The sequence below is a fragment of the Notolepis coatsorum genome, assembly GCF_963971535.1.
Source record: "Notolepis coatsorum genome assembly, chromosome: 5".
Lineage (NCBI taxonomy): Eukaryota > Metazoa > Chordata > Actinopteri > Aulopiformes > Paralepididae > Notolepis > Notolepis coatsorum.
Window position 1 is genome coordinate 54,898,968 of NC_140169.1, and position 13,050 is coordinate 54,912,017.

General features: G+C 42.8%; 2 protein-coding genes across 2 annotated transcripts in view; both read left to right on the top strand.

Moving 5' to 3' along the window:
- Positions 1-13,050, top strand: part of LOC311228197 (uncharacterized protein) — a 465,049-nt gene that overhangs the window by 42,911 nt on the left and 409,088 nt on the right. Inside the window, exons 5-7 of the mRNA XM_084314108.1 lie at positions 52-225; positions 374-547; positions 680-853. Coding sequence (XP_084170234.1) covers positions 52-225; positions 374-547; positions 680-853 — 522 coding nt within the window. The remainder of the gene's footprint in view (positions 1-51; positions 226-373; positions 548-679; positions 854-13,050) is intronic.
- The window catches only part of LOC311229222 (uncharacterized protein), a gene marked incomplete at its 5' end in the record, with an annotated part of 35,933 nt that continues 27,098 nt past the window's right edge, over positions 4,216-13,050 (top strand). Inside the window, 3 exons of the mRNA XM_084315295.1 lie at positions 4,216-4,239; positions 8,127-8,170; positions 8,290-8,463. Of these exons, the coding sequence (XP_084171421.1) occupies positions 4,216-4,239; positions 8,127-8,170; positions 8,290-8,463 (242 nt within the window). The remainder of the gene's footprint in view (positions 4,240-8,126; positions 8,171-8,289; positions 8,464-13,050) is intronic.

Here is a 13,050-nt window from a genome sequence, read left to right on the forward strand (position 1 = left end):
AAATAATATACCACTTTTCAATATAATTAATTGTATCTATTGCATATCCAGACTTGGTGACTGTAGCCTCTCAGAGAGATGCTGTGAAGCTCTGGCCTCAGTTCTCAGCTCCAAGTCCTCCAGCCTGAGAGAGCTGGACCTGAGTAACAACGACCTGCAGGATTCAGGAGTGAAGCTGCTCTCTGCTGGACTGGGGCGTCCACACTGTAGACTGCAGACTCTCAGGTCCGTTTAAACTGTTCTATTCCATGTTGATCTTATATGATTATATTATATGGAAGATTTATGCTGTTCTCTCTGGTCTGTGTTCTTCCTCGTCATATTTGTAGCCATATTCTATTATATTCTCTACTGTTCTATTATTCTTCTTCAGGTTGAAGCAAAACAGCCTCACAGTGAAATGCTGTAAGGCGTTATCATCAGTTCTCAGCTCCAAGTCCTCCAGCCTGAGAGCGCTGGACCTGAGTAACAACGACCTGCAGGATCCAGGAGTGAAGCTGCTCTCTGCTGGACTGGGGAGTCCACACTGTAGACTGCAGACTCTCAGGTTAGTGTTCCTGGACCAGTTCAACAGACAACCATTTAAAACATCTTTTAAAAACATCAGATTAAAAAGAAATATGTACATTTGGTGTGTTGGTTGAATAATTAGTACCTGTGTATCTGAATGTGTGTGTAGACTGTCAGGCTGTCTGGTCACAGAGGCAGGCTGTCTTCATCTGGTCTCAGCTCTGAGCTCCAACCCCTCCCACCTGAGAGAGCTGGATCTGAGCTACAATCACACAGGAGACTCAGGAGTGAAGGTGTTCTCTGCTGGTCTGGAGGATCCACACTGGAGACTGGAGACTCTCAGGTAGGATGTGGCACTTTTTAAAAACATTTAAAAACATCAGATGGATAGGAAATATGTACATTTGGTGTGTTGGTTAAATACTAGTACCTTTGTGTCTCTGTCGTTTTAACTTATGTGTGTGTATAGGCAGGGCTCGAAATAAACTTTTTTACTCTGTAGCACTGGTGCTCCCAACTTCAAAAAGTTTGGAGCACCAGCAAAAATTTAGGACCACCCACCAAAATCTAAGGAGCACCAACAATATATTTTTTTTATTGATCGAAACGACTAACTACTGTAATGCAGTAAAACAGTGGAAGTAGCCTTAAACTATAGTATATTGTAGACCTAGTAGTGTAGCCTGTAGTGTAGACGGCACGGTTTCACGGCACAGACTGGAATGTGTTCCGCGACACAGATAACATTAATGTCTACACGGAGACAGTGCTGGACTATGTTTGTACTAGGGCAGGGGTTCCCAAACTTTTCAGGCCGGGGCCCAGAAAATAAGGCGTCAGAGAGCCGCGGCCCAATGCACATCGTCTGGCTTTTTTTTTTTTTTTTTTTGCCAGGCGACCGATTTTTTAAGCCAAATATCACTTCAATCCTATTAAGTTAGTTCAAGTTAGTTATTCATTTATATGTGCTATTTATGAGAGGGCTAACTTGTTGCAAAATAATAATGATAATAATAATAGCCTCATTAAAATACTATTGTTGCTTCGGTTGTTTTCAGCGTTTTATGTGCATAATCTGTTATTTAGTTTGAAATGTTCGTTGAAATAAGTAGATTTTTCGTTTTTGTTTATTTATTAAGTTAATATAAAACCATATAGTCACATTTTAGAATACAATAGAATAGAATTTTAGAATACAACTAGAAACACTGTCCTGGCCTGCTTCTAAGTTCAGTGGCCTGAAAAAAAAATTTAAAAAAAAAAAAAAAAAAAAAAAAAAAAAAAAAAAAATTTGTATTTTTTTTTAAATCATCTCGCGGCCCACCCGTGGCTGCTCGCGGCCCACATTTGGGTCGCGACCCCGACTTTGGGAACCACTGTACTAGGGTAAAAGAAACAATCCCCACTACCACAATGAGAGTTTACCCAAATCAAAAACCCTGGGTAGACAAATCCGTCCGTGAAGCTCTGAGAGAGCGCACCAAAGCATACAACGACGGCCTAGTGGCAGGCAACATGAATGACCACAAGGTGGCGCGATACAACGTAAGGAGGACAGTGTCAGAGGCCAAACGGCGCTACAGGGATAAAATTGAACTCCAGTTTGAACAAGCTGACTCTAGAGCTATGTGGCAGGGGCTCAAAACGATGACAGACTACAAAGGCGCCTCCCTCAAACTGAACAGTGACATCTCCTTAGCAAATGACCTCAATACCTTCTATGCGAGGTTTGATGCTGGTAATAACAACACCAGCTCACAAGCCACGGCAATGGGGGGGGGGGGGGTCGGCTGCTGATGGAGGCGCAGTGTTCAGGGTAACAGAGCATGAGGTGAGGCGGACCTTTAAAAAAGTGAATATCAGGAAGGCAGCAGGTCCGGACGGCATCCCCGGCCGCGTCCTAAAAGTCTGTGCCGACCAACTGGCCCCAGTATTCACTGACATATTTAACCTGTCCTTAGAACAGGCTGTCATCCCCACCTGCCTGAAGAAGTCCACTATTATCCCTGTACCCAAAAAATCCAAGCCTGCTTGCCTCAACGACTACCGCCCTGTAGCTCTCACCTCCATAGCCATGAAGTGCTTTGAGAAGCTAGTAAAGGGCTACATCTGCTCCTCCCTCCCCATCAAGATGGACCCCCTGCAATTTGCATACCGCCCCAACAGGTCCACGGAGGACGCCATAGCCCATGTGCTGCACACAGCAGCATCACACCTGGACAAGAGGCAGGGGAACTATGTGAGAATGCTATTCATCGACTACAGCTCGGCATTCAATACCATAGTCCCCTCCATACTCATAGCCAAGCTCAGGGACCTGGGCTTGGGCTATGACCTCTGCCAGTGGGTCATGGACTTCCTGACTGGCAGACCCCAGGTGGTGAGAGCAGGCAACTGCACCTCCTCATCCATCACCCTCAACATAGGGGCCCCCCAGGGCTGTGTTCTGAGTCCCCTCCTCTACTCCCTGTACACACACGACTGTGTGGCTCAGCGGAGTAGCAATACAATCATCAAATTTGCTGACGACACAGTGGTGGTGGGCCTGATCTCTGCCAACGACGAGAGGGCCTACCTGGAAGAGGTCAAGGTCCTGGCGGGATGGTGCCAGGAAAACAGCCTCTCCCTGAACGTCAGCAAAACAAAGGAGATGATTGTGGACTTCAGGAGGTCGGGGGTCAAGGACTACAGCCCCCTCAGCATCGACGGGGCACCGGTTGAGAGAGTCAACAGCTTTAAGTTCCTCGGAGCCTACATATCCGAGGACTTGACATGGACCACACACATTGACAGTGTTGTGAAGAAGGCACGACAACGCCTCTACTTCCTCAGGCGCCTAAGGAAGTTCCAAGTCAGTCAGAAGATCCTTAAGAACTTCTACTCATGTACAATAGAGAGCATCTTGACCGGCAACATCACCTCCTGGTTTGGGAATAGCACTGCACAAGACCGAAGCAGACTACAAAGAGTGACACGTTCAGCCGAACGCACAATTGGAGGGGGGCTCCCCACCCTCCAGAACATTTACAACAAGCGTTGCACGGGCAAGGCTAAGAGAATCATTAAAGACTCCAGTCACCCGAACAACTGCCTTTTTGAACTGCTGCGGTCAGGCAAGCGATACCGGAGTCTCAAGGCGAGCACAGAAAGACTCAGAAGAAGCTTCTATCCCCAGGCCATCAGGCTGCTAAACGAACAATGAATGAACACTACACAACAACAACCACCAAACGCACATAGCACACACATCCACACGCACACACTCACTTTAAACAAACACACTGTAGCACCCACTCCACACACTTTATAGCACACACCCACTTTAAACAAACACACTGTAGCACCCACTCCCCACACTTTATATTTATTGATGAAGGATTGCACTACAACTCGTACACCTTACTGTAAATTGTACCTAAAATTGTACCTCATCCCATTTCTGCTTTGCACTAGATAGTACTGTACATTAGTACACTGCATAGTATTGTATATTATATGGTAACTCAGAACATTGTACATATGTCTATACCGAACACTGTGACCTCATTTTTCTTCTTCTAAATTACATGCTATATTATGTTATTTGATACTATCTTGTCTAGCACAGTCTCTGGAGCGTAACAGTAAGAAGCATTTTGTATGAAAGTATTCTGTACTTCTGTATGACAACTATTAAAGAACTTGAACTTGAACTTGAGACTAGGCATGTGCCGGTATGACATTTTGAGGGTACGATAACCTTTGGCGAAAATACCATGGTTTCACAGTATATCACGGTATTTGGTACATAATATATATATATATTTTTTAAACAAAACATATTTTATTACAGTGCACAAACACGCACATCAGCTTTTCTGTAAGTGTTATTTAAGAATGTGTGAAGACTGTCTGTATTACACACAGACGGAACTGTCTGACCACTTTCAAACTACCGGTAAGTACAGAATAAAAAATACTTCCAAATAAACGTTCATGATCATGAATATGGAGGCTACATGTCAAAAGGGCAATACGTTTTGTTAATGTAATCTACTTGCACAGATGTGTGTTATATAGCCTAGTACTATTCTTACTGGATTAAACATACATTTAAACAATTCATCTTTTGTGGTGGCTCAACATAATTCACACACGGAACTATGTGTTGGGGATAAGGGTTCCGCACGGACCATATTGTTTGTTTATGTTCCTGTCGGGCAAACTAGCTCAACGTCAACAGAGTGTTGACGTTGAGTTGATGTTTAACTCTTTCAGTGCCACGCCTGGTTTTCCGTTTTACCGCTTGAATGCCACCATCGGCGCCAATGTTAACGTTAATATCGCCTAATCTATGTTTTAAATTATGGCTATGTGTCTAATCTGCCCATCGCATTATCAAAGACTATTTTCCAGTCAGTGCTGTGAAGACAGATTGTTTTTTTATCGCGTCGTTTCCATTTCAGAGCAGTTAGAAAAGCCCCCGTTTTGATATAAAAAACAGCTCATTCTGGAGCATTCTATGAAAATCGTCTTTTAGTGGAATATTCCACAACGTTGATATTCGTCTGCCTTTTTATGAATCGTTTTCAAATAAACGCTAGATGATCAATATTATACGTGCACGCACGCACATTACGGCCGCGCACTGATAATCGCCCCGTTGATTTCCTCTCTGACTTTTACAGTGAAACCGAAAGAAGACATTTCACAAAACAGCTTATAACTTCATCAAACTTACTCCGATTATCCTACCACTGATAACACAGAGTCCTTACCTGACATCAGATGGTATCCAACTGGTATATTCCAATTCCTGATCACCATTCGAAAAAATCGATAAGTGTATGGATCCAACGCGACACAGTAGATCTCTATGATCCGCGGGGATCTGAGGCTCCAGAATGAACTCTGGTAACCCCGGCTGGATCAGTGAACTGGAAAATGTGGAGTACCGGATTTTTTTCCCCATTTCATTTTCATTGAGTCCATTCCAAAATCACTTATGTCATCTGGGAGACGACAGGGGGCGCTTTTTTCCACAGTGATCGTCGGCGCCCCTCGGCTATACTCGGGTAGGCTCGGGTGATGCACTAATTTTTCAGATCGCAAAAAAAAAAAAAAAATCAGAGAAATCTCGTGAGTGGCTAGCAACCACCTATAAAAAAACACGAGAAATCTCGTGAGTGGCACTGAAAGAGTTAATACATGTTTTTTTTTCTTCTTTTTTTATATATATCTTTTATTGGTGAAACATAGGTGGTACAGAGAAGCAAAAGTTAGTTATCAATGTATAACATATCACCATGTTTCTTTTTTTTCTTTTATGGGACATGACGAGACACGGACAGGACTGAAATTGAACAGGGACGACGAAAAACAATAAAGACAAGAACTAAACAAAGTCGAAAACAGGCAAAAAGAAAGCAAAAAATATATATATATAATGATAAGTCAAATTAAAAATAAGAATAATAATGGTGATGATAATAATAATAAATAACCAGGATAGAATATACAGTGGGGCGGAGTTTACAACAGGGTATCTAAGGTGCTCACCTCAGAGAAGAAGTATTTCTTTAGGATCAGTATTTCTTTAGGATCAGTCAGGGTCAAGGGGTGTGAGAGTGTTTGTGAATGTGATTAGAGGTTGCCATCTGTCATAAAAATTGGCAATTGAGCCTCTTAGAGAGTACTTTACCTTTTCCGATGAAAGATATGACATCAAGTCCTTGAGCCAGGAGGTGGTGGACGGTGAGCTTGGGCTTTTCCACTGCAGGAGGATACGTCTACTGGCTATGAGTGAAGCGAAAGCTATGACATCTAGTTCCTTCCTGGAGAAACCAGCAGGTGTAAGGGGCACCCCAAAGATGGCTACCAAGGGGCATGGCTCTAGGTTGATGTTTAGGGCTTTGCCTAGCGTATCAAAAAAACAAGACCAGAACTCAGCCAGCTTGGGGCAGGAGAAGAACATATGGGTGTGATTGGCTGGTGACAGGCCACACCTGTCACAGATATCGGGTGTGTCTGGAAAAAGGTTGTTATGTCTAGCTTTTGTAAAGTGGACCCTGTGCAAGATCTTAAACTGAATTAAACTTAGACGAGCACACGATGATGTGTTATTGACCCTAAAGACTGCCTCGTCCCACTGTCCATCAGCCAGGTCGAGCTCAAGCTCCGCTTCCCATTTACCTCTAACCCCTGCAAGTGAGAACACTTCCAGTGAAGATATGAGATCGTATAGGGTAGAGATCCCGCCTTGTGCCTTGGGAAGAGAGAGTATTTTGTTCACCACTGAACCTGTTGGGGACTGAGGAAAAGGTACAAGATGGGTACGAGCGTAGTCACGGGCCTGAAGATAGCGGAATAGGGGAGAATGGGGTAAGTTAAACTTAGCTTAGAGATCTTCGAAAGAGGCAAATGAGCCCTCTAGATATAAGTCTAAAAAATACATGTTTAGCGTTGTCTATCCTATATTATCCTTCGGCACTACACTTTCATGATTATGAATATGTAACAGAACGTAGGCCAATCTCGCTAATGTTATTCCACCAAAATCAATTGGAAACATATCACCGTACTACTAGCTAGCTGGCTAACGTCAAAACGTTACATTATTTATACTTGACATTGGCTATTTATGGGTGGAATATTCCGATTCTAGCTCACTGGATCAGTCACATTAAACTTTCTTTTTGTATAGCTTACTAGATATTAGGGCTGGGCGATATGGCCTAAAAATAAAATCCCTGATTGATTTTTTTTAAATCCGATTCACGATTTGAATCGATTTTTTTCTCTTGAGAGCTAAAAAAAAAAAAAAAAAAAAAATTATTTGACACAAAAAAAGTATCAAACCAAGATGAATGTCCCTATTGGGATTGAAGTGCAAACCTAACTTTCACCAATCTTCACTTAAAAATATTTTTATAATAATATATTTAATATAAAAGGTTACTCTTGATCAAACAAAGATGAATGTCCCTATTGGGATTAATAGTGCAATAACCTGCTTTTTCACCAAACTTCACTTAAAACAAATAAAAGGTGCCTCTTGATCATCAAACAAGAATGAATTTCCCTATTGGGATTAATAAAGTGCAAATCTAACTTTCACCAAACATCACTTTTTCTAAAATAAAAGGTGACCCTTAAAAAAAATTAAATAAAAATGTGTAATTAATTCGAATTATCGATAATATCGATTAATCACCCAGCCCTACTAGATATGTAGCTAACGAAGCTGTAGCTAACGTTACTTTCCGGGCAAACCACTCGGCGAAGGGCTAATGCTAATTAGCCTAGTTAACGCGTTAGCTCTCTGTCTCTGTGGAGTGCCACGAAAGGGAGTGATTGAAGGCTTGGTTAGAATGGTCACTGTCAACTCACAAGGCGCATACTGAGTGTAGAAACTAGCGAATGTACAGAGAAAGGGACGTTCGGGGATGGGGGGAGGAGGTCGCACCAGAAGAATTATTTGCACTCGCACAAATGCTCCCAATTATATTTTGAGGTCGCACAGATTCAATTTCGGGACACTATGTGCCCAAAACGGTCTCAATTTCGAGCCTTGATATGTGTGTATATATGTGAGTGTGTATAATATATATATATATTATATATGTGTGTGTGTGTAGGCTGTCAGGCTACTGCCAGTGGTCAAAGCCTCTAATATATCTCTGTGGGTACATTTATATCTTAATACATTGTATTCTCTTAATGCTTTTTATTATTATTATATATTAAGAAATAATATACCACTTTTCAATATAATTAATTGTATCTCTATTTCATATCCAGACTTGGTGACTGTAACCTCTCAGAGAGATGCTGTGAAGCTCTGGCCTCAGTTCTCAGCTCCAAGTCCTCCAGCCTGAGAGAGCTGGACCTGAGTAACAACCACCTGCAGGATCCAGGAGTGAAGCTGCTCTCTGCTGGACTGGCGAGTCCACACTGTAGACTGCAGACTCTCAGGTCCGTTTAAACTGTTCTATTCCATGTTGATCTTATATGATTATATTATATGGAAGATTTATGCTGTTCTCTCTGGTCTGTGTTCTTCCTCGTCATATTCAAGTCAAGTCAAGAGTTTTATTTGTCACGGCATACAAGTATACAGTGAAATGCGGGGGGTCTTGCCCGCAACGATTGTGCAATAATACAATAATAAGAATCCAATAGGATGAGAATGCGACATTTGTGCAATAATACAAGTAATAAGAATAAAGACATATCGGGTATATGTACATGAGTTTTACAAAAGCATGGTAAGACATGCTAGGTCCTGTGATAGTGCAATACACTGTTAGCTACGGATGAGGCACTGGGTCTTATGTACACTATTATACAATGCTATACTATACATCTACAGTTATACTATGTGTCCTTATGCTAGCTTGCTATCCATCTGTTTACTATACAAGAACCACTCCCGTTCTTGTTTTTAAAGTGACCTTTGGGCTGTCTTAAATACTTCAAAGCTTCGTTCGATGGGCATGGGATTCGAATATGAAAAAAAAATTTGATTACCGGTATATAAAAAAAATATATATATATATATATATATTTTTGTGTGCAAAATCAACTCTGCCTCTCTTTGTTAACTACAACAAGCAATGCTGTTTGTTATTTAAGATGAGGTCGGACTCTGCACTGACGGATTTGTGTTCATTGTGCGGCTTTTATAAAGCCTCAAATGACGGCTTACAATATTTCATGAAAGCAAAATGTTTTGTTTGTCTAAGATTTTAAAAGGTTTAAACTTTACAGCACTGACAAAGTTGAACAAAGTGCTGTACAAGTCCCACAACATATATATATATATATATATATATATATAAATTAAAATAAAATGTCCTCTCTCTCGAAGCTTCGAATTAAAATCGAATCTCGGCCCCGAAGCTTCGAATTCCCAAAAAAAATCCTTTCATTGTGTAAAGTGACCATGAGTGTGAGCGTGTGCAGCATGTGTGTGTGTGTTCATGTTAAAGTGACTGCTAGTGTGTGAGCGTATACAGTGTGTGTTGTGTTGTGTGTGTGCTTGTGTGTGGAGAGTTCAGTGTTCAAGACTCTGATGGCCTGGGGGAAGAAGCTGAGCCGAAGTCTCTCTGTCCTAGTTGCTGGTGTTCGCAGGCGTTTGCCTGACCGCAGCAGCTTGAACAGGCTGTTGTTGGGGTGGTGAGGTGGTTATTCTGCACGCTCTGGATTTGCACCTCTTGTTATATAAGACCTGCAGGGGTGGTAGTGCAATACCCACGTACCACTCTCTGTATGGCCTTCTTGTCCTGTGCCGTGCTGTTTCCATACCAGGCAGTGATGTTTCCAGTCAAGATACTCTCTACAGCTCCGGAGTAGAAGGACTGGAGTATCTTCCCCGATACTCTGAACTTCCTTAACTGTCTTAGGTGGTAGAGGCGCTGCTTTGCCTTCTTTACGACTGAGTCTATGCGTGTTGTCCATGTCAGATCCTCTGAGATGTGGACCCCCAGGTACTTGAAGCTGCTCACCCTGTCCACGGTAGCCCAGTTTATCCTCAGTGGTGTGTGTCCCCCCTGCTGTGTTCTCCTAAAATCCACGATCAGCTCCTTGGTTTTACCAATGTTCAGGAGCAGGCTGTTGTCCTGGCACCAGCGTTCCAGTACCTCAACCTCCTCCCGGTAGGCCTTCTCGTCGTTGTCAGAGATCAGCCCCACCACCACTGTGTGTCGTCCACAAACTTCACTATGGAGTTGGAGCTGAACTTGGCCACACAATCATGTGTGTATAGTAGGGGTGTAACGGTACACAAAAACCACGGTACGGTACGTAACTACGTACCTCGGTTTTGAAGTCACGGTTCGGTACAGGTTTTCAGTACAGTGGGGGAAAGTTTGGCTTTCCATGTTCCACTCAGGGGTGATGTAGTGTGCAGTAACTAATTGTACTTGTAGGGCTGTCAATGAATATTCTATATTGAAATTAATAATCGACTTGTACATTTCTTTTTAAATAATAATAATTATATTAGATTGTGAAAAAAACAGCCCCCGGTGGGGGGTCGTTAGTGGTTAACATACTGTTGTATTCGTTCGGTACACTACACACAGCCGTTCGGTACGGTATGGTACACACTGAAACTGTTCGGTTCGGTACGGATATGCATACCTTTACACCCCTAGTGTAGCGGCCTCTGTCAGGGTCCGCTTCCAGTGGCAGTCGGGGAGTGATTCTGTACGCGCTCCATCCAAATAATCACCTCCACACCTTGAGTTCCGTTATCAGATACCGACGTGGCTATCCGATTTATTTAGAAAATGTATGGGTTACATGGGAGAGGTGATCAAAGCGATCCTATTTCCTATAATGGTTCAGAGCCTATCTAAAATGTTCTAAACGATCCTAAGCGTCCTAAAGCGGTCAGAAAATTATTAGGGATGCACGATATTGCTTTTTTGACACCGATACCGATAACTTTATGCTCCTCAAGCCGATAACCGATATCGATAACCGATATTTATTGTATTATAAAACATTTTTAATGTATATATTTTTTTTGATCAAAAAGATTTTTTTTTAACATGAAACAAAACATATCACAATACAATAATAATACATAAAAAGACTTCCCAGGACAATAACTTAACACCAACTTAAATGTGACCTAACCAGACAACAGAAACAAAAGCCAAGACAACAGTTTTGACTGATAAAGTGACCATATTTATTTTTCCAAATGAAAATTCACAATCCGTCAACAGCTTGTGGTGCATCCAACCTAAGACGCTCGAAGCTTTTTGTTCTTCTTTTTTCAAAGCGGAGCCTTGATAAAGAGGCTTTGAGTGGACACATCACCACCACAACAACGGGTCACCTGCGGCATCACCATCATTAGCATCGTTTGCTAAATTAAAGAAGTTTGACAGAAGGGCAACCAGCCAGGCAGCGCCGTTATCTCACGGGACGAGTAGCTACATTAGTTAGCCAACAACCAGCCAGGCAACGCCGTTATCTCCCGGGACGAGTAGCTTCATTAGTTAGCCAGCAACCAGTCAAGCTAACGTTAGCATTCGGGAGATCCAGCAGCTTGTCGATGTGCTAATAGCCTCAGCAACCTAACGTTAGCTGGCTCCAGCAGATCGACAAGCTGCTGGAGCCAGCTAACGTTAGCTTGCTGAGGCTATTAGCACATCGACAAGCTGCTGGATCTCCCGATGCTGGTTGAAGTGGAGCTAGGTAGCCAGCAGGCTAAATGCTCCGCGACGCTGAACTGCATGCGCCGGTCTGTCTGTCCGTCGTGGCGGTGGTGATGCCGCAGATGACCCGTCGGGCTGGATGTATTGCAAGTTGTTGCCCTTTTCCCTCCTTCTGGAACGTCTGCATTGCATTTATTACAAATAGCAAGCAATCTTTTTACTCTGAAACTCCGAGTACCGACGCGGCCATCTTTGTTGTTAACTTGCGTGGCTACGTCACAGCCAAGTAAGGGAGCGCTGGATTTGTGTAAAACGCCCTGTTCCTAAACCACACGCTGTCAGTCGTAGCACAGTACTGACAAAACGGGAGGAGCCTTTAGTCAAAACAAACGCACTTCATTCCAATTCACCCACACCGCATTTTTTTTTACCAAAAAATATATTATATTATCGGCGCTATTAATAACGTTATCGAGTTTATCGGGATGACGTCATAATTGCTGATATCGGCCCGATAATTATCGGCCCAATAATTATCGTGCATCCCTAAAAATTATATGCTTTCCCCGTCGGCTACCAACCCACAGCTGATCCCTATCACCCATTTAATGATCTCCGCCGCGCCGTGGGCCGACCCACCTGACAGGTGCAGGTGATCCGCCCACAGTACAATAGAGTCCACAGTTACACAGATAATCTTAACATTCCCATAAATCATATCCTTCTATTGGAAATAATAATAACAATAATGATAATAATAATACTAATAATAATAATCTATAACAAAAAACACTCATTCGGCCTTTACACCGGCCCCTAATTGTGCCTACACAATTACAAAACATGGTCGGGCGAGTGTTCATTACAGCTGGCAATCCTCCTTTGACTCGAGCTTCGTGATTGGCCTCTGTAGCACATTGGTCTTGGTCTTCACCCTGACACTTCATACCAGGCCCTTGTTATCCGGAAAGGTTTCCAGGATACGTCCAAGCGGCCAGGAATTCCTGGGCGCTGTGTCGTCCACTATGACCACCAAGTCACCAGGGGCGAAGTTCTCTTTCTGGGTCTGCCACTTGGTGTAAGGGGTTCTAAATCTTTGGGGTCGTTGGACACCGTGGTAAGTGGGCGATCGTTCATAATCGTTGCCTATTTATGTTATCAGCTGCGCCGTGGCAGATTCACCTGTCACGTGAATCACCACAATACAACTGAGAACATTCCTCGTCACAAAATAACAAATCTTCAAGTTGATCCACAATCCCCTCTTCGATGTTTTTCAGGGCCACTGGAAGCTTGTTCCACTCCAGTGCTGCAGAATATAAAAAAGTATTTGTGCCCATTAGGGAGTTAAATTTTGGCAGAATAAAATCCGTACTGCTCCTTCTAGTGG